The sequence below is a fragment of the Alosa sapidissima genome, chromosome 1, assembly GCF_018492685.1.
Source record: "Alosa sapidissima isolate fAloSap1 chromosome 1, fAloSap1.pri, whole genome shotgun sequence".
Lineage (NCBI taxonomy): Eukaryota > Metazoa > Chordata > Actinopteri > Clupeiformes > Clupeidae > Alosa > Alosa sapidissima.
Genome location: NC_055957.1, coordinates 26809609 through 26836449, shown reverse-complemented (window position 1 = coordinate 26836449; position 26841 = coordinate 26809609). Strand labels below are relative to the sequence as shown.

The 26841-nt window shown below is 40.0% G+C and overlaps 3 protein-coding genes across 5 annotated transcripts; 2 read left to right on the top strand and 1 right to left on the bottom strand.

Moving 5' to 3' along the window:
* Positions 1–870: 870 nt before the first annotated feature.
* On the bottom strand, positions 871–2003 carry ccl20a.4 (chemokine (C-C motif) ligand 20a, duplicate 4). Its single transcript, XM_042100559.1, has 4 exons — positions 1866–2003; positions 1578–1692; positions 1226–1303; positions 871–1122 (listed from the first exon to the last, which is right to left on the bottom strand). Exons 1-4 carry the CDS (start codon positions 1936–1938, stop codon positions 1101–1103), a joined length of 288 nt encoding a protein of 95 aa, XP_041956493.1. The 5' UTR covers positions 1939–2003; the 3' UTR covers positions 871–1100.
* A 4682-nt stretch (positions 2004–6685) lies between these two features.
* On the top strand, positions 6686–8061 carry ccl20a.3 (chemokine (C-C motif) ligand 20a, duplicate 3). The gene is made up of 4 exons (XM_042102501.1): positions 6686–6887; positions 7038–7137; positions 7308–7382; positions 7866–8061. The coding sequence occupies exons 1-4, from the start codon at positions 6797–6799 to the stop codon at positions 7909–7911; spliced, it is 312 nt and encodes a 103-aa protein (XP_041958435.1). The 5' UTR covers positions 6686–6796; the 3' UTR covers positions 7912–8061.
* Positions 8062–9955: 1894 nt separating this feature from the next.
* dis3l2 (DIS3 like 3'-5' exoribonuclease 2) lies at positions 9956–24908 on the top strand. Of its 3 annotated transcripts, XM_042102664.1 has the most exons (22): positions 9956–10035; positions 10449–11163; positions 11333–11463; positions 11549–11602; positions 12571–12672; positions 12986–13169; positions 13520–13599; positions 14422–14651; positions 14778–14951; positions 15264–15343; positions 15447–15559; positions 15932–16039; positions 16428–16661; positions 18458–18537; positions 18795–18978; positions 19398–19484; positions 19890–20037; positions 20874–21004; positions 21116–21220; positions 24234–24338; positions 24688–24787; positions 24844–24861. In XM_042102664.1, the coding sequence occupies exons 2-21, from the start codon at positions 10467–10469 to the stop codon at positions 24784–24786; spliced, it is 3126 nt and encodes a 1041-aa protein (XP_041958598.1). In that variant the 5' UTR covers positions 9956–10035; positions 10449–10466; the 3' UTR covers position 24787; positions 24844–24861. The 3 variants fall into 3 exon arrangements, 2 of the variants coding, with proteins under 2 accessions (XP_041958598.1, XP_041958611.1); XM_042102677.1 differs by having other exon boundaries at positions 10449–10677; positions 24688–24908; XR_006033832.1 differs by lacking the exons at positions 24688–24787; positions 24844–24861 and having other exon boundaries at positions 20874–21040; positions 21085–21220; positions 24234–24256.
* Positions 24909–26841: the final 1933 nt, after the last annotated feature.

Genomic DNA, 26841 nt, shown 5'->3' with positions numbered 1-26841 from the left:
CGGAAAGAAGGCACGGTGACGAATGCATTCTGTCATTCAAAAGATGTTGCCAGATCTTTCCACTCTATCTTTCAGGAAAGTTAAAGCAGGATATATAAATAATGTAAACCAGCTGCAGCTGCATAACCCTAACCCTAACCTATGACTACGAATTAACCAAACCCATAATATCAACCCTTACTTTTGACCTTAAAACCCTTCTATAAAGATTAAGTCGTTTTTAAGTAAAAAAGTTCATAACACCTGGCATGAAAAATGGCATTTTAAAGGTACAGTGAGTGATCGTACATGATTTTAAGTCAATTACATTTTTTGTCACATTCAGCAATCATCTCCTCAACCTGTGTAGAGTTTCACTGGGAATAGGCTACTGCATGGAGGGAGCTACCTCTCTGGTGTGTTTTGTTTGATCCTTGGTTAAAATATAAGGCTACTTTGTTTGGCAAAAGTGTCTGCTAATAATATTAAATATAAACATAAACATAAACAAATGCAACTTCCTGTACAATTGCTGACTGCATCTTTAAGGTAAAATGAAGAGCCTGTTTTACAAATTAAGGACCAGTTAATTTAAATTAAATAGTTTTTATATGTTTTCAGGGGTGAAAGCAAGTTTGAGAACATTTTCAGTATATCACATTTCTATGTAGTGTATTTATGACATATGCTCTGGGCCTACATTTTATGGGGATTTACTGGTCATTCTGGCAACCGATTAAACCAGTCCTTTTATGATTCTCCAAAAGAATACATTTATTGCCATGCATCTTTGATGTTGATCAAATCTGTGCCAACATTAATGACACCATTCAAAATTGTGCTGTAATAATTCCCATTATAATAATAATTAAAAACACAGATTGACTGCACTGTTTTTCTCAATGACTTTATTTTAAAAAGATAGATTACAACTTTGTATTTCTCAGAAATATACACATTTGTATCATTATTAGTATACTTTGCATTGCAATCAGACATGTATATACAGACATATACAACATCAGTAGGCCTATTGTATCTTTAATCAAGCCTGTGGGTCATAAAAAAGCATCCCCTGGATGCAGACAGAGGTTCCGATTAAAACTGTAGGTGTCCACAGATTAAGCTGATGCAGTTTGGTTCCTGTGGAGAAAAAAAATGTCAAAAATGTCTGTCTATTCACTTTTTGTATCAAGTTTGATAAGCTTATGGAATTAAGCACAATTAGAAAGAAGTCTTTTTTTACCTGATAAAATTCATGGCATCTATTGCCCACGGCACTGTTGGATTGGCACAAACAACTCTGTCCTTTATAGTGTAGAACCTATAGAGAGAAGGTGGGTTTGAATTCATCATACTGCAATAATCTGATTGGTTATGCAGGCTAGAATGTGTTGCTGCCCTGCAACAGACTGGCTCAGCTCCGTCACAATGCATTGGTGACTGGTCAGGTAAGGAAGTAGCTTCCTCAAAATAACTGTAGCCATGTCACAATAACAGGGGAAGTGTCACACCTAATGTCTCCATCACAAGATGACTGTTTGTTTGACTGCTCTGCTGATCTTTTCTTTCATGAAAGAAGAAGGATATTAACTCACTTGACTGCATTGAGGCGACATTTCCCAGGGCGATCCAAACTGTAACCACGGATTCTCTCCAAAAGCAGTGGGTCCGACTGGAATTTTGTGCAGCACCTGTCGCCTCTAAATGGTTCTGTACAGGCAAACCGACACATTAAACACCAGCACTTGTTTGCCATTGCACATTTTATCTACTGCACTTTGAGCACTAAAGAAGTCAAAGACTACACAGGCATAGAGTCCACATCAGGTTAGTTTACACACACAATCGCGGACGGCTGATGTGAAAGCACTTGTCCTACTTACTGCTGTTCCCCATGGCGGCGCAGACCAGTAGAAGCCCGAGCAGAGCGCAGAAAGAGATGGTGAACTTTGCCATGTCTTCAATGTCCTTGGATCCCAAAGTAAGTTCTAGATTGTAAAGCTGATAAGTGATGATGGGCATGCTGAGATGCTGGTGTATATGTAGGCTACCTGTTGTGGGGAAAACACTCAGGGGAAATTTCCATGGGGCAAACGTGACCGCAGAAGCATGTACATTCCAAACCTCAGCATCCTCATCACGGGTGATTGACAGATAGTCACAGCTGAATTAAGAGACAACAAGCCATAATAAAATACACATAGAAATATGAGTGTGGTGTATTATACTGTACAATGTTAAAATGTTACTATAGGTCAGATGACATTATATTGACGGGGTGATAATTCAAAAGGGGATCATTTGAAGAAATGAAAGCAATTATTTAGAGAGACAGATTCCCTAATTGCCTATCAGTATAAATTAACTAGACAAGTGTCCCTACCAAACAGCAACAGAAGCCTGATTTATTCATTATTTTTTATATAAATATATTTTGTATTAATTCATAGCTGGCAGAAAATATGGTATACTAACTATAACCATTTTAATTGCATAGAATACAACATGTTTACATACACCATATACAGTATGTGCTACTGATTTCTTATAGCCTTCTGTAGGATCAGTGCAATGTTGTCTACATGAAGTAAACAACATTTTGACACAATCAATATGAATAAATGCTTCTGCAATAGCCATATGAAAACAGGTAATTGGAGACTAAATAGGGACATGCCATATCATACTGTTGGTAGAATCCTTCCCCATGATAAGAATTTGTCATATTGCAATATTAGTGAATGATGTAGTTGACATGTCAGCTCACACGTAGAACAAGAGCAAGCATGGTAGAAGGTGGAATTCAAACTGTAGGTGAGGAAAACGAATTAATCGCTGACCAGGCTCAAGATGCCTGTGACTCATGAAATGTTGTGATCGTATATATGGTTGTGATATACAGTAGTTTTAAGTCCATTTTGCTCATCCCTATAGGCCTGTAGATCATAAAGTGAGGCCTATACCCTTGCTTCATATATCCTCTTATCTACATTCTGTAATGCTCTTCACTGCATTTCTTTGATGACATTACATAATCCTATATCACCTACACTGGCCCTCCAGTGTAGGTGGAGTGCCCTCCACATTTATCGGCACCCTGCCCTGGTAAAGTTAAGACTAAAAAGAGACATTAAAAGGCACCTTTTGGCAAATTATCTTGTAAGTGAGGTATAAGTGTTAAAATAAAACAATGGGGGAAGACCCTTCAAGATTAGATCACATTTTTCCTCATTGTTCCTTATTGTTTTATTTGTGAGACCAATGAGGAAGTGTGTTCCATATTGGTAATACTAGTGGTAAGTCAGATTGTAATAACATCATAACCTCATTAATGCAGACAAATATGTTTTGCAGATAATACTGTGTTGCAATGGATAATACAGACAATGAAGCTTTTTTCCTTTTTGCTACTGAAGGCTGTAGTTTCACACTCTGATTGCCAAATCTGTCAATCAATCAATCAATCAATCAATCAATCTATCTATCTATCTATCTATCAAGTCAGCATTAAAAAGTATAGTACTGTACCACTGTAGAGTATATATCTATAGTTAATGCAAATCAAATGCCTTAGTGCTACACCCTGTGTGCAAATTAAGCATTTTCCACCACAAATTGTGCAACTTTTTCTAGAACCAGAGCAGTGGGTTTGAAGGGAAATTTATTTTAGAAGCGAATGTCAATTTTGTCTCATGACATCTTTAGTGAGTGAATGTCAATTTGGGCTCATGACCTCTTTAGTGGTTAAGAAGACTCAGTTACTCCTTTTGATATTCACCCCAAGACAAATGACAAGCCAAGACATGTTCTAGTGACCTAGAAAAAATACGTAGAAATGGGACATCCTTTCCAGAGCATTGTCTTATATGATAAGTGTTTACGTCACTTGCATTGAACATGGCAAGTGGCATTTCGTTTTATGATAAACTAAAATGTAAAACATGATAAATAAACAGTAAAACATCTCACCTCACGTTTCATGGTACACCCACAATCTATTTCATCTTTTCTTTGAGCATCAGTCTTGAAACCTACTCCCAAACTGTCATAATAACTCCATCATTTGACCTTTAATGCAGAGGTGGACGCAGTACACAATGATTTAACTTATGTCAAGATACACCCTGTCTATTACTCCAATATAAGTGAAAGTTGCTAAGTCACATTTTTACTTATGTTGAGATACAGAACTTGCTTTTAAAAAATATTAAAAGTATTTTTAATATATTGTAATGCAATGCTTATTTAGTCAATAATAGGGTGTACATCCTTTGGTTGGTCACTACTGAACAGTCCTTTAGTTCCACATTTCATCAATTTTAAACTTTGCAACTGTTAAAATGGATGCAATACCAGTACACTTTAACTTGTTTAATCCATTCTCTGTTCACAAATCTAAAACATTTTCAATACAATACAATACAAAATAGTCAAAAGTACAGTATGTGTCTTTCAAGTAGTGGAGTCACAAGGTTCCAAAAATATTAATATTCAAGTAAAGTACATTCTCAAAAATGTGACAAAGTAGTGACAAAGTAGATTTACTTACATTGTCCCCCCCTGCAAATGCAGTGTCCTCAATTCTGGCAAAAGGTTCGCCATTCTATATTTGATCTGAACAGACAATAAAAATATCTCTCTTCAGTGCTCCTGAGGCAACAGGTAGCCTATATGTAAGTAGTAGGCCTACATAAAAAATGTTAATGGCTCTAATGGCTCTAATGGCTCTCTAGTCTCTATATTTGTTTTCCATGTATACAGCCACAGCCAGAACTATTTAAAGTATATTAAGTGAACGTATATTAAAGTATACTTTTGGGCCTTTTTCCTCCCCTCGGACAGGAGGGCGTCAGTTGGGAGAGAAAGATGGGTTGGGATCGGGAAAGGACCGCTTGCACCACAGCTCAACCCCCACACTCCCCACAGCCAGGACAGTATGAACACAGCTTTTTTTTTAAGTGCACAACCATGACCGCCATGGGAAGGGACATCTAGAGGAACATGAGAATCAATGAGTCACTGTATTACACAAAAAGTATCAGGATTAGTCACAGACTCCACCATTATGGAAAGTGCGATGATTGATGATCAACTTTCTACTCTAGAGGCTTTGTCTGAAGGCCACTGTGCAAAGTTACATGTGTGTTGTTACATTATTCTCTTTATCGTGATAATAACATAAAACATAAATGTATTATAACTGCCTTTGGTTTCTTTCTTTTTAATGTCCAAAATCCGTGCACCTGAAGTATAAAACACAGGAACAAAACTTAAAACCAGAAGCCCAAGTCTTTATTCTGTTGTGATATTCACCATAGAAGACTATGTTTTGTTTCCAATCTAGACTGCACAGAAACAAATGGATTTGTGCTGATCCCAAAGACTGGATGACTGAAATTATCAAAAGACTGGGATGTATATAATCTTTGTATCTTAAAGCAACGCTCTGTCGTACACACGCTCTTTGTTTATCCAGCACAGCTCATTCCATCGAACTACAGATCCGCTACCCGATCATGGCAAACTTGCATAGTGCGGTTATCCGTTAGAGGGTCACGAAGCAAATGCAGAAGTACGTGCCGTTCATCCTGTTACGAGTTGATGAACCACTGAAACGATTTTGGAAACATGATAATGATGCAATGCTTTTCAAATCACTGTTCATATAATCTGCAAGTTTCTTATGTCCTTCCAGGACAAAGGTGCTGGGACCAAAAGACTGTGTAGACAAAAAAAACTTTTTTAAAAATACACTTTACCTCTATATAATGTCACCATCAAGACCTTTATGTCTTTATATTTAATAAGGTTTTTTTCAACTGATTTGAAAGAGTTGATTGTGTTTTACTGTACCTCCGGGGGTGGGGGTGGGGGGGGGGGGTAGTTCTGTGATGACCAGAGGAGGAAATAAAACTTTAAAAACAGACCTGTCTTTTACTGTGTGAAAATTTGAATGTCATGGGCACTATGGTGATCTTAAAAAAGGAACTATCACTTCATGGAACTATTTATTCAAATAGCATACACGATAGCATACATGGTAAACATGCACACACAGACTCACATTATTACTTAGAGAAACCAGCTGGAATATGCATGCAGACTCGGAGATATGAAATTATATGATATATACTGTAGAAATCTATTCAGAAATATGTGTGGAGAAACTGCAATGCTATTGCTGTTGTGTAATATTTCACAGTTCACATGATTAGAATAGCTATTCATTATGCTATAACATAATATAACAGAACATTCAATTCAACAGTTGATTTAAATACTACAGCAAGATACTGAAGCAGATAGATAGATAGATAGATAGATAGATAGATAGATGAATTATCACTCTCTTCAATAAGGTTTTACAATCACAATTACTTCTGTGATTCCCTGCATGACATGGTGCTGTGCCGGCAATATAAGTGAGCCTAAAGTAATATATTTAATTGTGAATGATTGTTTTTCAATAATAAAAAAAAAACTTATTGGAGACACATTCCTGGAGAGTACACACAAACTCTTATCTAAAATATGTGGTCAAACAAGTCTAACATTGAGATACTAAGGCAACCCGTACAGTATCTTGGGGTCAGAGTGTCGATGGATTTCCCACATGTTCTTCTTTCTCATTCACTGGTCAGGTGGCACTTGCGGGGGAAAGTTTTGGCGCATCACTATTACAGCGGCTGTGGAAAACCCACAGACCCTGTCAACTTTCCACTTCAAAATGAGGTATAAAGCAGAGTGGAGTTGATGGCTCAGTCATACCCTGATCTTAAGGTCTGAAGAGAAAGGCGCAGCAACCACACAAGACATGGCCCAGATTTGTGTTCCTGTCCTTGCCCTGATCATGCTTTGCACCCTGGGGCTCTTCAGCAGTGAGGTTGCAGCTGTCCGCAAAGGAGGTGAGGACAAGTCATTGTCTTGCTTGATTACTGTTGTTGTTTTGTTGTTGTTGTTGTTGTTTTCTCAACTGGCTAATGAGTAACACTAACTATGTAAGCATTATAATGTATGAGATCATATTATATAATGTTATTACATTTTATTTTCAGCCTGCTGCACAATGTACTCCAGTAGCATAGTACCTATGAAACATATCAGAGGATTTACTATCCAGACCAATCAAGGAAAATGCAATATCAACGCAGTGATGTAAGTATGACATTAATATAACAACATTAATATAACTTGTGTTAAAGAGATTGTGCAGTGAAAGTGGGGGTGCTATAACACCCACATACCCCACGGTTGCAACACCCATGAGATTATGTATACATCTGGCAACATTCTTACGGATTACATGTTGTGTTTATATTTTTCAGTCTGCACACTCCAAAACGCAATATCTGTGTGGATCCTGGACTACTGTGGGTGTCTAACGCCATCGACAAGCTAAGGTAAGCATCTCCCATTGTCTTAAGGTGATGATACATGAGGCAACACTTTGAGCAGTGTTGCTGGGCAACCACATAACTGGTTCTCACAGTGTGACAATGTACATTTGCCTATTGACAATTAATGTTCTTCACAACAATTTCAACATTGCCCAGCAACATTGCTCATAGTTATCCTGTGCATCATTAGCTTTACAGGAACAGTATTTCAATGCCATCTAAAACTCAATATTGGAGTGCCTGAGTCATGTACAGAGAATTAGCCTGTTTCACCTGTCCAACCACCAAGGTTAAATTCCTCCTTTATTGACTTTATGTAGCCAAATCAGCACACACACTCTGTTCTCCTGTGCCTCTAATGAACTCCAATAGCGAGCATATGTTTTAGTTTGGGTTTAGTGACCACTTTATGTTGACCCTTGAGTTGTCAGATAAAACTTAATGAGATAAAACATGACATTGTTCTTATTTTGATTTTTTTTTCAGGGCACAGGTCCAAGTGCTGAAAACAAAGAACAATGGTAGTCAATAGATTTTCTGTTGCATGGATGTCCCAAAATTTTTTTACAATTTCACATTGAAATGTCAGAAATTGTGATTCTACACATGTCTTTTTATATTACTCTGTTACACTGTATAAACTACTGTTTTTCAAACAATAAATACATTTATTTAACTTTTACTATCTGAATTCCTATTTCAATTACCAACACTCCAGTATGGAAAGTCTTAGTCCATGCCCTTGGTAAATTTCAAATATAAAGGGTAAGCATTTAATCAGATGGGAGATATTTTATCTGAACATTCCCCAGGTAATTTAATGTTGACGTAAGCACAAGAGGAAGTGTGAAAGCATATATAAGACAGTAAATAAACAATGCACTGTCAGCAGATAGAGAAACTCCGGTCTAACAACAACCTAGGGACTATTTTTAGATGATAACAAGTGTACATTTTCGTTGGGATCAAAACGACATCAAATGCTGCAGTTTAGACCGGAGTATGCTGAATAGCATATAGTGACAACTTTGCTGTAAATTGCTTTTTTGCAGATCGCAGATGAGACAAATCCTTGAGTACAGTGGCGATTCTAGACATTTTCAACAAGGGTGGCACTGGTGAGGCACTGATTAATTCAAGGGCGGCATGAGGCAAAACAACCAGATAAACAGAAACAGGCTCAAGATGTGAAATTAGCACAAATACATTAGGGAAACCAGACACAAACACCATACTCATAAATTGAAAGAAAAAAAAAAACACAAATACCTTACTCTCACATAAAATGTCTTTGTCTTTGTACCAGCTAATTCTTACCTCTTCCATGTTGTGGTCATTTATGACTCGATCAGCAACATAACCTGGGTAATAAATCAAGAAAAGGGCTAGTTAACACGTTAACAACAAAAAAGCCTCCATCTCTTCTGCCTGCATGTGACCTCTCTTTCTCATCTCTATTCTCATGCTTTGGTCTATTAAGCACAGGGGTCCATCCACTTGATGTCTGTTTAAACTTTCATGTTCAAATGAAGTGGTTTCTCAGAGAGGCCTTGGTTTTTGGGAAGAACCACTGATATAAGAGCATTTTTACAAATCAGTGTAATCTTAATTCACTTCCAGTTTCACTTCCAAGGGGTGTAATGTAGAAATTAAACTTAAACCCAGTCTTTTCAGAAGTATACTGTAGCAAATGCATCTTTGTTTTAAATGCAGTTGTTTACTCAATTTCAAAGAAAAATCTATATCATATATCACTGATGCCTTCAGTGCAGCCATTGGTTGTGTTGAACAGCACTACTATACTCCTCTGTCTGTCTTAATATAATGCCGCCCCATGCTGGTTGTGACTGGTTCCTGGGTTTTTGGTGATTTGTCAGCTTCAATGGCGGGATCTCCAGACAGATCTGCGGAGTAAATTCAAATTTATTCAACAGGTTCCTCTGGCTTTACCCAGGATGTCAATCAGGTAATAAAATACTTGTGTCATGTGTAATGTCATGACAGTCAGAAAATCAGCCATTTCTCTTTTACCTTTACCAGCAGATAGTGCTGTTTCTAATTGGTTAGGGAATATTGCCTCCTATTTCTGCTCTATATTTCTTATTCAGGAACATAAGTCAATTCACAGGAACAAAAGTCAGAACATTTAGATATTAGTTAATAATACAATAATTAATATGAATATCATACCATCCATAATGGGGGAGTTAGTTGAACCCTCTGCATTTAAAATGCATCTGCTCATACATGGCACCGTTGCTCATTCTCATACCACAGCCACTTTATGACTATACTGTCTTAATTGTGCCACTTTCCTGCAGCTATAGGCTACACATCATTTCTACATTTCAACCTCCATTTAATTTATTGGTTGACAGATCAACAGTGTAAATAACACAAATGGATCACTCCCTCATAATGTAGGCTAGTCTACTAGTTATACTACATCAACTCTTTGTTAAACTAAAGTATCTTTACGGTCATCAAGCACAGACAGGTGAGACGCATAGACAGTAAAAGAAGGGTGAGACGGCGTATAAAAACTCTGAGTCCCAGCATGCAACGCTTCTGAATGACCTCTCCCCCGGAAGAGCAGGTTTGTTATCGAGAGCTGCGCTACAAACTGAAATACAAGTTGGCGTTAGTCATCGACCAGGCAAGTCATAGTTGCATATGTGCGAGCATTACAATATCATGCCCGTTAAAAGTGGTAAATTAAGTCAATGAAACCCGTGTACAGGTTATTTTCACGATGGCTATCGATATGATGGTTCGTTAGCTAACCGAACAATCGTGTGTTGCTATCGGTAACGTTAACGTTAGCAGCATTAGGTTAACGTTACCTAATGGCACCGGTCATCCTGCTTTCTCTTTAACTTTTTAACGTTACACTTGTCTGTTATCGTTAAGTAGTGACAATTTGTCTGTTACGTTAACATTAACGCTAGTCATTTGACTAGTAATGACTGGACTTAGAGGTCATGCTATCCCTAGTAGTGTTCTTGTGTAAGGTTATAAAGTTGTCACCGTCTGATGGTCATGGTAAACTTGACTGCTGTATATTTCCAGGTTTTATAAGCGAATATAATGGAATCTATGAAAGGGAGATCCTCCGCGCGCTCCCGAGAAGCGAAACGCGATCAACATCCCATACCGTCTCAAAAAGATGCCTATGCCAGGCTGCTCAGTCAACACCAAAGCATCAAATTCCGATCTTACCTGGAACAGTTTTCTCAGCCAACATCACTGATACACGATGATGAGACCGGTCCGCAACATCCACCCGCGTGCTTTCCAGGTGATAAAAACAGGAGGACACGAGGACCACCTTTTATTGAGTGTGCAGATTCAAGTGACACCTCAGTACGTCAGAACAAAAAGGGAAAATGTTTGGAGAAATCTATCAGACAAGAGCAGTCCCCTGTAGACAGAAAGCATAACCACGAAAACTGGAGAGATGCGATGTCCAATCTAGATGGAATCGTAGATTTAGATGAAGGCAATCACCAAGGGAGCAAGCAGAAAGGTGAAGTCTTGAATCACAAAGGAAGCTCACAGAGGCATAATACAGAGGAAGACACAGCTTTGGGCTCAAAATGTAACTCTCAGCAGCCTCTTGAAAATGACGCAAAGACCAGAAAGGACCAGAGCAAGAAAAAGGCAAAGAAAAAGAGTGCCTCTAAGGCTAATGCAGAGAATAAGCTGGATGCAGCTCTCGGTTCAGAGAATGATTGGGGGTGTGAAGCAAACATTACAACCCCTCTTAAAAACCAGAAACCACAAGGTAATGTTGTTTAGATACAACAGTATTCACTTAGTTTTTGGGGCTGGTGTTTTTGGGGTGAGGTTGAGAAATGAAATGCCTTCATTTTAACATAGGCCTGTTACAGAATGTGTTGTACCTGTTATACATTGATTAAGTCATAACTTGTGTTTACTTCTTTGCGTTTTAGGGTCAAATATGTGTTCTAATGAAAAAGCTAAAAAGACTAGGGGAGGAAGAGGATCAAAAAAGAGGGTTTTCGAAGAATACATGAGTGTTCATGATGTTTCATCTGGCTTGAAAAGAGGAGAACTCATTCAGGTGCATTCTTTTCTACATAAGTAGTTATATTTTGTTTGCAAGTGCATATTTATAACCAATTGATAATTTTTTTTTTCTTATTTAGGGGTCACTAAGAATCAACCCTAGAAAATTCCAAGAGGCATTTGTTCCATCTCCAGTGAGTATTTCTCCAAAATGTTTTTTTGAGACTCCCCTGCATTTGTGTGTCTATAGTTTGTTACTACAGATGTATGTTTTGTTAAAGTGTATTCAGATAGTTTCACAATCAGGATAAGCGTTTGACATTATCTGCAAACATGTCTACCTCAAAATATGCGATTTTATTGAATACTTGTCTGGAGACTTACCGGCTCATAAGGGGGAAAAAACAACCAGATTAAAAGCATTTGTTGGTGCAAAACGCATTTTCCAGTCATTTTCATCCTGTGATGAAGAATGATGAAGAAAGGCAGAAAACAGGACCACACTAGGGCATTCTGTAATTATAATTGTGATGTCAAATAAAGCACAGAATAATCATAAGTTTAACGGAAATCATGGGAATTTGAAATCAGAAATATAACTGACCGGGTTGAAAATATTTAGCAATAATAAGGAAACTTCAGATATGCATCAAACTAAGTAATAGTCCAACAACAAAATTTCCACAAATTTGAATATCATAAAAACTGCTATAGTTGTAAAACTTGTATTGTTGTTTTCAGTCAGACAGTTTTTGTCCACTCCCAACACATATATAAACTATATATGCTATAAATAGTACACTACAGTATATAATGATGCAACTTACCTAACCAGTCTTACATAACCGATCAAAGGCAAGGAACAATAATAAACACTACACATATTGTATACAAATATTTAACATTATGGCGAATAACTAAATTTCTTTCAGATGTCAACTCCAACACACCTATAACAAGTATACCAAGAATATCTAAGAATGACCATTTACCATGAAACATTTTTAATCCCTCAGTGGATGTAGATTAAACAAACAAATAGATTCATGAATAATGATATTTCAAGGTATAATTTTTATACCTTGTGAAACAAAGGGCTTACCCTGATATTGAAAATATCCAGTCGGTAAGTGGTGACTAACTGGAATCTACCATGCTACAGGATGGCACAGCAGATATATTTCTGGATGGAGTTGTGTCTCGCAACAGGGCACTGACTGGAGATGTGGTAGTGGTGCAGGTTCTCCCCCCTGAACAGTGGAAGGTAATTTCTCATCTCTGCCTTTAAAGCAGAAATCCGGCGATTTTTCACACAGATCTCCGTTTCTCATGGTCACTGAGTACTTTCGGTATGACAAAAAAAAAAAAAACCTGTAAACAATCGGTTTTACCTAGCTTGTGTTGCTAATCTACGTGAAAAATCACCGGATTTCTGCTTTAAAGGCAGTCTCACACTTCTTTTATTCTTGGTGTAGAAGATTAATGAAATATATGAAATTTATATTACATGGACTTGTTATTGGAATAATAATATGTTTCTGAGGATTTTAAATTGACGCTGCGGTCTTGCTATGTAGGTGTTAAAGTCAGAAGCAGATGTTGAAGGACTGAATACTTCCCAAAGTGCTCTTGGACAGACACCATTGAAGCTCAAAACAACAGAGCCCTCCCCCACCCCTGATGTCATTGTAGAAGCTCAGTACAGTGGTGATGAAGACGGTTTGGCTCAGGGTGTTCGTAACATCAGTCTTCAAGGAAAAGGTGTCTTTCCACCTTCATCCTGTGCTCACAGAGACATGTGGTTTAAACATTAATGCTGGATGCACTTAGGCCACTTCTGCGGCATATGAGTGCTCAAATAGTTTTAGATACCATGTAACCATACCAGGTAGATTTATCCCAAGATTGTGATGTAGGGATATTTTGTGTGGGGGGATCTAGCCTGTTTTTACTTTGGTTTGTCATCAAAATATCATAATACCTAAAAGGCATTCATCATTTAGTGTAAATCTTGGCTGGCCATGTATTCTTTACTTTGTCTGTCAGATATACTATATGTATGCTGCATCTTGACATACTTATGCAAACTAATTCTGAATGAATGTGTGTAGCTCCAGATACCCCACAAAAAGCTGACCATGACTGTAACTCACGGGCCTCTACTGAGCGAGTGCTTCAGAGGACAGGGAAGGTAAGCCCAATATTTATAGCGGTCTAAACTTTCCTTGTTCTTCAGAACAAAAATGGAATACTTGTTAAATGAATACTTTAAATTAAACTTTATGTTTCTTAAGCATTTTTTCTGTAAGACTGAGTAAAGGGGATGGTAGCTTTGTCATGCCAAGATGTTAAATTATGTGCACTATTGGTTGGGGACCAAACTACATTGGCAAACCTCACATGCATGTACTGATGTCCAACACTAACCTACCCTTAAGTGTTATAACACATCAGAGGGCACAACATCTACTATATTGATGATGCACCATTAGTGTTTGACTGGGATTGTGAAGTTGGCACCTTCCTTCGTTAGTGTTTCGTTGAATTAGGTCCATGCCACTTCCAGAAGGCTCAAAGGTGGTATCCCAGACACCACCCTCTTCCATACTCATGATCTGTTAAGACAAATCAGTACCAGAGACAAAAATAGATATATCAAGGTACACCTCAAGCATTATTCAGAGACTTTCCCATGACCAACTGCCAGTCCTTCAGTTACACTTAAGCCCTTAGAGCCATCAGCAAATCGGCTGAAGTATAGCACAGTCCAAATGTCTGTGTACCCATAACGCGGATGCATATATGTGTGCATTTGTGTCTCCAAAGTGTACCAGTTTTGCTGTTGTGGACATGTGGTGCAGTGAGTCCGCACCATGTAATGACCGCATGCATGCCGTGTCCAGGAAACTATACTGTCCCCCACCGGTCATTCCATCTTTAGCCATGGACAGGAAAATAAACCTCAGAAATACTTTTCTGTGCATTGGCACTGTCTTTGTTGTGTGTGTTCTAGGTGGTTTACATCGTGGAGCAGAAACACTCTCGGGCAGCGTCAGGCTTCATCAAGTTTCTCCCGGATAAGAACTTTGCCATGTTCGCCCCTGTGGACCATCGTGTCCCACGAGTGAACGTTCCGCTTGCGGACTGTCCGGCAGACTTCGTGTCCCGTCCAGGGGACTATGCAAACACGCTGTTTGTCTGTCGGATCACTCACTGGCCAGCAGATAACAACTTTGCTGAGGGGTAGGTGAAGGTTTGAGCTAGAACTAAAGGCAGTGGAGGTTGTTTTCACTATACAGTAAGTGTTTTGTTTTTACCGACAAAAAAACATTATTCGTTTTTAAACTCTTTGTGCACATTTGTGTGTAGGCGCCTCGCCAAGACCCTGGGTCAGGCGGGAGAGATCGAGCCAGAGACAGAGGGCATCCTCATGGAGTATGACGTGGACTTCTCAGAGTTCTCCGATGACGTCCTGGCCTGTCTGCCCCAGGCTCTACCATGGACCATCCCACCTGAGGAGATTGCCAGGAGGCGAGATTTAAGGTGAAGAGTCTTCATAGTGCCAAGTACTTGGCTTTCCTAGTTTAGTCACCCCCTAAATATTCTATAGCATATTGAATTCAATGAATTTGATAGGAATAAAATCATCATAAGTGTCTTTGAGGGTGCATTCACATTCAAACTTCCATCACCACCCAGAACTATACAGGAAACTGGACTGTTCATGATACTGTCTAACTAGACTGGAGTTAGGGTTCATCATAGGATTGTCAGACCTATTTATTATGTAAATGCTTGTGGTAAGACTAAACACTGAAGTAATCTAACCCCTCTCTCCCTGTTTATTACATACAGAAAAGAATGCATTTTCACAATTGACCCAGCTACTGCCAGAGATTTAGACGATGCCTTGTCCTGCAAGCAGCTACCCGATGGTATGCAGTTCTACTTGTCTTTCTATTATTTATAATATTAAAGTAAGACATTTGTTATTTCTCTGTAGCCTTGTTGTTTATTTCGTTTTTCATTTCTACGCAGGGAACTTTGAGGTTGGAGTTCATATTGCAGATGTCAGTTATTTTGTTGAAGAGGGAAATGCACTGGATTTTATTGCCAGTAGAAGAGCTACGAGTGTTTATTTGGTTCAGAAGGTAATTCATTTGTTTGTTATTTCAACATTTCACATGCTGTGTATGTTTGTTCTATTTTACTATGGTAAATTCCAGGCACTCATCTTTTGCGTCAATCCCAGAGTTTCAAGAGTAAATGAGAGTGGCTAGGTGAAGGAGTCTTCCAATTAAAAACTTGTCACAATAATTGAATATGTGTGTGTGTGTTCCTTTATTTCACTCAGCAACCTTAAAGGCTGTTTGTCTACCTGTTCACAACATATCAGAAGTTCTGTTTTCCAAGCAGACATGAATGTACATTAATGAATGTAGACATTAGTGCATTTTAGACACTGTATTGCCATGGCATTGTTTGTTATTGTTTGATTATATTTTCATGTTTGCCTCACACAGGTGATTCCTATGTTGCCACGTCTTCTATGTGAGGAGCTGTGTAGCCTTAACCCCCTGACGGATCGACTCACTTTCTCTGTCATATGGAAGCTTTCTCCTGAGGGCAAGGTAGGAAGTCTTGTTTGAGCTTAGGCTGTCCAGTGTTTGAGTCTTTTATCTTGTATGATAGACAAGCCCAAAGTGCTTTCTTTAGCCTAGTTTGGGAATTTTGGACAGGGTTCCCAGTGGTCATGGAATTTCTGGAATATCATGGAATTCTGGAAAGTCAGGGGATTTTTTTTATCATTTTTGGGGCATGGAATATCAGGGAATTTTGCTGTAGCAGTTAAAAATTTACTTGCCAAAATACATTAATACAAATATACTTCCACGCGGAATTGGTTGTGTATCTGGTTTATTTATTTATTCATCTCCTGATCTAAAAAAGTAAAAGATTATTCAACACTAACTCCTCTGTTTAAATCCCACGATGATCTTCTCTGTTCTCTCTCCTCAGATCTTGAGCGAGTGGTTCGGTCGCTCTGTGATCCGCTCCTGCATCAAGCTGAGCTACGACCACGCCCAGAGCATGATCGACGCCCCGGACAAGCTCTTCACCGTTGAGGAGCTTCCACCCTGCGACCCGGAGCACCCCATCGACGAGATCCACCAGGCCGTGCTGAACCTGCACGCAATCGCCAAGCGGCTGAGAGCGCAGCGCTTTGAAGGAGGGGCTCTGCGGCTCGATCAGGTGAGCAGGAGAACAATCGACCCCTGTTTTCTGGGAATCCTAGCTCTCGTGGCTGTCTGCCAAACATAGAATCGTTTGAAATGTCTTAACGGGCAGCGTACTGTAAGGTGTCTTGTGCTGTACAATTTGGGTGTTTCCCCTGATCGCTCTTTTGTGCATCACTGCATGCGTTGCTGTTGCTTTTGTATGCTTGCAACCGTTGAAACCGTGAAAGAAAGATGTGATTGTAGTCCTGGTGGTGAGCAGGCAGCTGACGCCACTGTTGATTCTGAGTGCCAGTCAGTCATCCTTGCAGCCCTCACAGTGTCTACATTATCCTGCAACTTGAGGCTGTGCCGGCCCTCTTGGTTGTTGTTGTCCAGCTGTTGTTGTCCGGCATTTTGTCAGCACAGTGTCATTCCCAATGTTCTGTTGACATACCTAGTCCTTAAAGTTCCATTACATAGTATTTAGTCATAACCGAGAAAGTACTACATCTAATCAAGCTCAATTTCATGAACATGAGTGAGTTCTCAGAGTTCTGCCCTCCCCTAAAGCAAGCACGCACGCACGCACAAACACATTTCCCCTTATCAGGCTTTCTTCTGTCATCACTCATATACACGGCCCTCTCCTATGAGCACCTGTGTGTCATCACTGCTCACAGAGGTTATTGCTGTCTCTGCTGTCTTACTTTTAGCCTACAGTCAGCTCCTGTCCATGTCGATCAGATGATCAGCATCTAGAGGATATGTGGCTGAGAGGATAATAGTGTTGCTGGCTGTGTTGTGAACAGGTTTAAATCAAGGCCAAGATCATTCGAAGGAGTATCTTAAACACAGTCTTTTTGGCTGTCCATTCACCCATTGAGTGACAGAGGGGGAATTCTGAGGGTTACGCAGTTGTATTCCCCAGTGTACTATACTACAAGATTAATCACAGACTAAGTGTTCATTGAATCGATTGTAAAATCGATTTTTTTATGTCTAAAGACGTTTCCATTTTCAACGCCAAATATAGGCCAATCCACAAACAACTAACAGGCATTAGGACGAACGTAAAGAGGGCGCTTGTAGACGCAAGCCAGCAATATTTCTGATTTATTGGCGTGAAGTTTCGTGCACAATGACAAACAGGAGTGCAACATTCTCGAAAAACAATAAGCCGAGTGGACTGCCATTACATCAGTGACAAACATGACTGCAGGCTTCAACGTAGCTGTGTCTGTGTTTACGATTAGAAATGTCAAACAAATTTCGCCTACGTAGAACTCGATTGCACAGTTTGCGTAGCCTACCGCTTTGTTCTTCTCCATAGTTTGATATACCAAAAATCCGAAGTACTTCCACATCGAACTCCTCAAGTTATTAGGGCCTATCACTCGTCTCTCTACATGTCGCACAGGTTGATCGCGTTGTCCTCCATTTTTTGGCAAAACGCGAGCAGCACAGCAGCTGATTGAAACCGCTGTTTCCGGTGCGTAAATTGGTGGGAATTTTCTTTTTAGCTTTCGCAATGCTTACTGCACTTCGGAATTCTTTTATATTCTTATATTCTTGTTTGTGAATTTTGTTACATCTATCTTTTTTTATTTGTTTAATTCGTTTCAAATTAATAGTGTACATATTTGGTTAAAATCGATTCCCTATTGTAGTTTTCGAAACTTGTGTTGTTTGGTCCAATCGATTGTGCAGTCGATTTTTGAACGTAAAGTGACAGCCCTATGAGCATTTATGTCAGCACCACAAAGATTTGTTCTGAGGATAAAGAACGGCCTGTTGAGATGATGATGATGTTCTATCCTGTCTGTCCTGCAGCTAAAACTGGCCTTCACTCTGGACCGAGAGTCTGGGATGCCCCAGGGCTGTTACATCTACCAGTACAGGGACAGCAACAAGTGAGTCACAGGCCTTCCTGATTAAAGATGCAGTGTGGTGCAAAAAACAAAAAAACATGGCACATTTGTCATTTCATGTGCTTCTTTTTATAAGCTGCAAATAAGCAATCTGTTTTAATATCATAAAGTGATGATCCTTTGCTGATAATTTAGACCATTGGTCAAAACACTGAACTTTGTACATTGGCCAAAGCAAAAGACTCTCAGAATGGGCTTGTTTCTTTGCAGCCGATGTGATTGTATGACCTGTCTTGCAGGCTGGTGGAGGAGTTCATGCTCTTGGCCAACATGGCCACTGCCCACCAGCTGTACCGCACCTTCCCTGAGCTGGCCCTCCTCCGACGGCACCCTCCCCCCCAGACCAAGATGATCGACGACCTGCAGGAGTTCTGTGACCAGATGGGTCTGAACATCGACTTCTCCTCGGCTGGAGCCCTGCACGTGAGCACCTCCACTTGTACACATTTACGTCTGTAGCATGTATGTCTATAATCTGTACAGGCTGTCCAGTTACAGTGGACACAGTGTCCTGTTTTTTTAAGCCTGTCCTGTGTACACCATTTCTGCCATTACTGACAGTCAGTAAGCAGTGCACTGGTACATTTGGTGGAACTATTTTGCACATCATGGCAGTGATACGGGACACAGGAAACGTGAGGCTTAGCATGTCCAATAGCTTTGATTCACTGTAAAACAAAATATTGCCTCCACAGAAACATTGCCCTGGCGTACATCTTTAGTACGAGGCATAGAGATTGTTGAAGGGGCATGTTTGGCAGTTCTGTGTCCTGTATTTGCGGTAGTTTTTGCAGTGCGCTACCAGGTTTGTCTCCATGCTTGTCTCTGTGTTGTCTGAACAGAATAGTCTGCACGAGACCCTGGGCAACGACGAGTACACCAGCGCCAGGAAAGAAGTCCTCACAAATATGTGCTCCAGACCTATGCAGGTTAGAGCTTGGTTACTGCCTCACCTTGTGTTCTTAAACCTGTGTAGCTGGGTTTGTTCAATAGGAAATAGTTGTTGACTGCAGATCCTAAAGCTTAAAAAAAATGTCAGTTGACATTTTGTTAACTATGCATTACCATAACCATTGAATAAAATGGCACTAGTTTTGTTAATTTATTTATTTGAATGGTTTTAAAGAGCACAATACATCAGCTGCATAGTTGTGTTAGCTACGAATGTGTACTCCACCCTCATGTTCTACCCTTTCTCTTATGACACGTAAAAATGTTTTGAAACTTAAACATGACATTCAAAGTCAAATGTGTACTCCGCCATTCAGTGACAGTAAATGTGAAAGTACTCCGCTTACTGAGAAAGCGTTCTGTGTTCTCTGCCACCTCTTCAGATGGCGGTGTATTTTTGCACGGGCGTGCTGAAGGACGAGACCCTCTTTCGCCACTACGCGCTGAATGTGCCCTTGTACACTCACTTCACATCGCCCATCAGACGCTACGCTGATGTCATTGTCCATCGGCTTCTAGCGGCATCTATCGGTGAGTCTGTTTAGACACCATTTAAGGTGATGATGATACATGGCACAACTTTGTGAGCAATGTTGCAAAACAATCTTAGAACCGGTTCATAGTGTTCTTATTGGATGGGCGCTGTAAGCTGCCGACTGATGATGGAATGGGAAAGTGCCCGAACAACATTACTCATCACATTGCTCATCAAATTGTGCTGTTTCATCACCCTTGCTCTAACCGATCAGGTTAGGAGAGCCATTGGTCCCTGTTGTCTGCGATACTCCCCCCACATGAGTGTCTGCCAAACGTGGAACTTGGTGAAAACGGGGCAGCAATAATTTGATATTTCTGTGAGGATTGCACAAATTGTGTTTTCACTATTGTTCATCATGCTAATGTTCTGAGATTTGAATTCTTGATCAGTTTGTTTCCAATCATGTAAACAGACTCCGTCACAGACGTCTCTTGAAATTGGAGAACTGTGGCTGAATCTGTGTACATGAATGGAATGGGGCCACTCCCTAGTGTGAGCGCCAGAACAGCAGGTGAATAACTAAAGATGCATGTGTACTGCTGCACAAAAAAGGTTCCTCAGAGAGATGGGTAGAATTGGCCAGATCAGAAGGGAACATAGCCAGACTGAAGCTGACTAGTAAAAGGTTTCTCAGCAGAGTTTCTCAAAAGAGGGCCTTCTGTCTGGCGTTTCATTCCCACACTGCTGCTATTCCCTGCTGTCCACTCCATCTTCTCTTCTCAGTCCTCTTCCCATCTGCCCACCCTCTCATCAGTCTCTTACATCCTCATCACTCCAATCTCTGTGCACACACACACTTGCTCACTCGCCCCTCTGTGTGTGTTTACAGGGGCAGGCTCTCGTCTGGGTCTCACTGGAGAGGAGGTTCACAAACAGGCAACTCACTGCAACGACAAGAAGACTGCCTCAAAGAGGGTTCAGGAGCTAAGCAGCGAGCTCTTCTTCAGTGTCTTTGTTAAGGTAATTTGTTACACACACACACACACACACATGCACATTCACACAAATGCACACACACCTACGAATACACAGACACACACAGTGTCCTCTAATCCTCTGTCCCTCTGGTAGGAGAGTGGTCCTTTGGAGTCTGAGGCCATGGTGATGGGAATGCTTGACCAGTCCTTTGATGTGCTGGTTCTTCGTTATGGGGTGCAGAAAAGGATCTACTGCAATGTAAGTCAGCAGCACACATTACCATAAACAGCATGTTACATTTATATAGAACCTTTCCATGTACCCAACACACTTTACAGTTAAGGGGAGTGGTGGGGTGGGGGTGAGGTGGCGACAACCACCACTGAGGTGCAGCACCCACATTACATTATCTGTTGTTATACCATGGTCTAGGTGGAAAAGGGTTTCGTTTAAAAAGTGATATACTACACCTATAAAATTATGATGTTGCTTGACAACGCCTGAGTTAGTCCGCTCAGCTGTGACTTATCAACTTTCCACCTCGTCGGCCATTATCCCTTACTTATTATATGGCTCTTCACAATGCAAGTAGAACGCTCCATTGACTTGAATGGGAATTCCCAAAGTTCTACCGGTCATCGTCTAAGAATCTCTGAATAATGACCGCTGATAATGGCAACGGATTTCCATTCAAAAGTGAAGGCAGACGGTTGATCAGCTGTGTTCTAAAGAATGTTTGATTCAAGTTCAGCGTGTGTTGCGAACTTTTTGTTTCTCAGCTAGGCATGTAACGATTACCGGTATAATGGTAAACCGTGATAAAAATGTTGATGATGATAATTACCGTTTTCATTTCAAATATCATGATTATCACTCTTGATTACCGCGGTGTGGAAACCGTGTGTTTAATCCTTCCCAGCTTCATCCGAGCCTGCTTTTGACATACAGTAGGCCTGGTACAATGGAACAAAACTGGTACCCTACTGATTCTGTTGTCTAATTGATGGTTTTAACTACGATTCGGATTAGGCTATACCTGATTTTAAAAGGCGGAACGTTTTCACCACAAAACGTGCACTGTATCATGTAGCCACTCTGTGTCTTTTTATGTTTGTGTCCACATTAAATCCATTCCACTCACGGTATGAGGAGAATACAGTAGCCTAAAGTTTTATTTTGAACGCTTACTTTGGTCTCACTCATTGCATCCAAATAACAGAAATAGCAAACTCCAAGTTATGGTAGGGTAAGTTAAGCTATAAGCACATAGCCAATTAAACATAAGGAGAAAAAGTGAACGGGACACTTTTTGAAACTATTTCAGCTTGTGTAGGCCTATCAGTGCTTTCGGAACATATTGAACACACTTTTAGAAATACCGCGATAATACCGAAAACCGTGATCATTTTGGTCACTATAACCGTGAGGTTACATTTTCATACCGTTACATCCCTATTCTCAGCAAAGCCACAACGAAACGGTAACAAATAAATGTGAAGAGACATATCGTGGAGTTTATTTTTTCGTTTTGGCAAGTAGCCGTATAATAAGCGGGATAATGTATAGAACGCCGGTCATTGTTGGGAAAATAAGTCCCTTCAGGGCGAAGCAAGACACCTCCGCTGGTGCGTGGGGTCCGGTTCGCCCTGTCAGGACTTATTTTCCCAATAATGACTGCCGTTCTACAGAGGGTCCCCGTTAAAAATTGACACTTCATTCACGATAATGGTGATTCACGCAGCTGGGTGACATGTAAGTACAACTGCAGCCGCTTGGGGGCAGCATAGTCCGCTGTGGCGTTCAACGGTCGAACCGGACGGCGCATTCGACAGCAAGGGCTGTGATTGGCCGAGTTTTCAGTGCGTTTCTCTGTTTTTAGCAGCCCCTGCAACATGCTAATCCACTGTAGCCTAAGCTTTGTACATAATGTTAAACATAGTTTTGGATTCAGTGGCAAGATTTCTTGATTGTATAGTGCCTGTCTCTCAGTAATGTTTTAAAATGAGAGCTTAGTCAGCTGGCAGTAGGCTACTTTGTCGGTAGTCATGAGAAGTTCGCTTGCTAACAGAACATAAAAATGCTGCCCAGAAACCTTGTGAATAGTTCTGACACTAACGAGGTTGAAATATAGCCTTTGCCTACAGCATCTCCTTAACAGTAATGTTAACAAAATGACAGCATTCATATGACAAAGGATCTTTTTCCAAATGATCAACAATTGCTGGTGTACAGGCTATAATCAATTAGCTAAATCATTTGTCCAGCTGTTTAAACATTTTTTCGTGTTACATTCAAACGCAAAAGGTGCTTTGATATCTTTTTTGTTTAAACGTCGGCAAGCAGGCATGCTGCGGTTGCAATGAATGAGGATAATTGGTTTTATCTGCGGTGTTATTTTTTGCATTTTGAATATGACTCGCTCCAGCACGTCTACTTTTTTGCACGGTGCTTTCTTAAAGGAGCTGCACCATCTTACAACAATTGCATCTACATTTTCATATTAGAATGTTTTGTCAAGTGTAAGCTTAAACTACCGTGATCAAATTAAGTTTCCGTGCCCCCGCTGAAAGTCTCTTATGCTCTTATGCGCTTATCGTTACACTATCAAATCTATAAGTAACCGTGACAAATAGGGTATAAGATATATAAACTCACGCTATTGTATTATCATATATGTTTGGTAATGGCTCAGCTTTCTCTGATTGTTCTACTGACTTGGAAACTGCATCATGGAAGCAGTAAGTCAAGTCGCATCAAAAATAGTAGTGGCAGAACTCCAAAGTGACACCTTGTGGTTGTTTGTGTCAACTGCAGTTTGTGCCATTTCTGCTGAGAAAATGGGGATCGTGATTCCTGAAGGAACCCGTCCAAACTTAACGGGTACCCACTGTATACTTTATCCCTTACGCTTACACTCTCATCCAGAGCTACTTGTAGTGAACTAGCTATAGGAGCAGTCCCCCTGAAACAAGTGCCTTGCTCAGGGACACACCTGTTAGACAGGTGTCGTCATGCCGGCATCAGATTCAGAGGATGGCTTTTGGCAGCGTATGCAATGAGTGGGTGAAATGTGTATGTGCATGAAGCATCGAAACGTTAGTCCCTTTTGTGCACCTTAATTAAAGTTTATAGCTACTACATCTGTGCTGCTCCGAATTTTTACTTTTAGTATATCTACACGGTCCGCTCTTCGTCTGATGCACCAGATGTAAATGCCGCTGAAGCGCGGTGGATCCACTTTTTTGGGTGAAATGTGTGTTTTGTGTTTCAGGCTCTAGAGGGCCTTGAGAGCCATCACTACAGAAAGGTGGGGAAGCGCCCGGAGATGACCTTGGTGTGGGCAGCAGAGGACCCGACGAAGGGCCCCATACGACAGGTCAGTGGCTGCAGTTACATTTTTCTTTTAGTGGTTACCTTTTTTAAGACATTTTACAGCTTTTTCCTTTGTGTATTTGATGCTGTGTGACCACATATATTGGATCAGATAGTGTTTGTAACCTGTAGTTTGAGAAATATATTCATCTAAAGGTGCACTTTCAAAGAATACATTATGTTGATAAAAGGAGAAAACATTACTTCACACAGTAAAACATAGAAGGACACAATTTTTGTCAAGTTTATAAACAAAGCAATTTTCCAAAATGATGGCCATTTATCATGTAGAATACATCCTTACAGTGAGTCTGTACTATGTGTTTCTCAACCAAGATGTTTGTCCCATCCAGGAGCTCTCTGTATTCACACTGATCGACGTTCAGCTGAGGGCGGACAAAGTGCCAACGAAATACAGTGCTGTGACGAAGAGACCCGAGCAAGCCCCATGAGTCACCCACACCCACCACCCCACACACACACACCACCCCACACACACACACCACCCCACACACACACACACACACACACACACACACACACACACACCACCCCACACACACACACACACACACACACCACCCCTCACACACACACACACACACACACCACCCCTCACACACACACACACACACACACCACCCCTCACACACACACACACACCACCCCTCACACACACACACACACACACACACACACACACACACACCACCCCTCACACTCATCAAAATGGTGTACACTTTTGGGTTTTTTTGACATGAGAAAATTTGAGAGTCACATTTTGTAGTGATTTTTTTATTTACTTGCAAGATCTTTAAATCCTTATTTCAGATCATCAAATAACCGTAGACGTGTATTTATAGTGCCAGAGAAGGCCTGATTTTTGTGCAATTAATGCATTGAACATTTTTATTAATGGAACTGACTTTTAAAGGATTTTCCCTCAACAGCATGGATGGGATGCAGTACTGAATTAGCTTTAGTTAAAGCAACTAAATACTGGTTGACTGTAATTACAATTGTTTTTAATTGTGACAGTTACATTGGTTAATACTCAACTAAACTGAACTCATTTTGTTTATTTGACTCCTTGGAGGAGTGAAAATATTTGTCTTTTAAAAGATCTCTGTAGTGGTTTCATTGTAAGCCAAAAGCATTTCTTCATGTTTATTTTTTTTTAATTATTATTGTTTGATGTTGGCCTTTTTCAGTGTTCTTTTCTATGTTAAGTATAATTTTGCACTTTTAACCTAGAACATTACGGTTAAACACCCGCAAGATATGATTTTTAACATAGATATATTTTCACTTGTCTGTGTGTGTCTGTTTGCTCACTTGAGGAGAATTCTCAAGCATTATTTTCTGCTTGCTTGCAGTAATACTTGAAGTTTTGAGTGTGCCTCTTTTACAATTGTTTTATGATTTTTAATGTGATGTGTGGTGTTTCTCTGGGAGTTTAAAGCTAACATTTTATGTAATACACATTCAGCTGCCGTACAGTGTTTACAGTTTTAAGCAATAATTGCAAATATGTACTTTCAAACAAGAGAGTAGGTTTTTGTAGTAGCTTAAGTGTAATAATACTTTAGCAAACAAAACATTCTCCCATGAAACAAAAAGTGATTTTCTTTTTAATTTTATGTCTGTAAGCTTTATTTAGATTTATTTTAAGCCTGCATAGTTGATGAGTTTTAATGTACTTGACTGTGGGATTGTTTGGCTGGGACCAAGGTAGGCCTCTTGATTGGATCATAAAACACAAAAACAAGCTTATTGTATGTGGGCTCTAATGAGATGTGAAGTCTGATGTAAGTGCACTTTCTCTATGTGATGCTGCTTTTACACTGGAGACTATAGTAACTAAAGCTTTATGGGGCGCAGGTTTGGGCATAAACCTTATACATGTTAAGCTACCTGTGGAGTTTATAGAAATGGAATCTGTTTGGCCCTAACTTTGTGATTAATTAAAGAGCCTTCTGCATCTAATCCCGAGTCCTGTTATTTCCTTGAGCACTTAGATTATAAGACAACGTGAACAAACTATTTTTCACTAATCACTGCTTATGTTTATTCACATGTTTAGTCACCCTACTCTTTTTCCATTTAATTTAAAGATAGATAGATAGATAGGTAGATAATTCAAGAAATGTATAAAGTAAAGAAATAAATTAAACAAAATGTAAAATATACCAATGCAAAATTGCAATTAAATGAGTTGGATGCAGCTATTTCAAGATATTGGAAATGGTGCAAGGTTGCAGTGCAGTTTGCTGGTAGCCTGCTAGTTTGCTGGTGCAGCAGCTCCCAATTAGGTGTGGATAGTCACACACTTCACTTCGCATCACTGCATTGCCTCAGTTGATCAATTTGACCTCACTTTTAGAGTTATATGAACGGTAGAATAAAACACAATAGAAGCGGTGTCAGAAGTATGAAAATATCAAAAGTGTTGATTTAGAAAGACGCCAGATGGCCCTATTCTACCATCTTGGCAAGGTGTGGCGGGG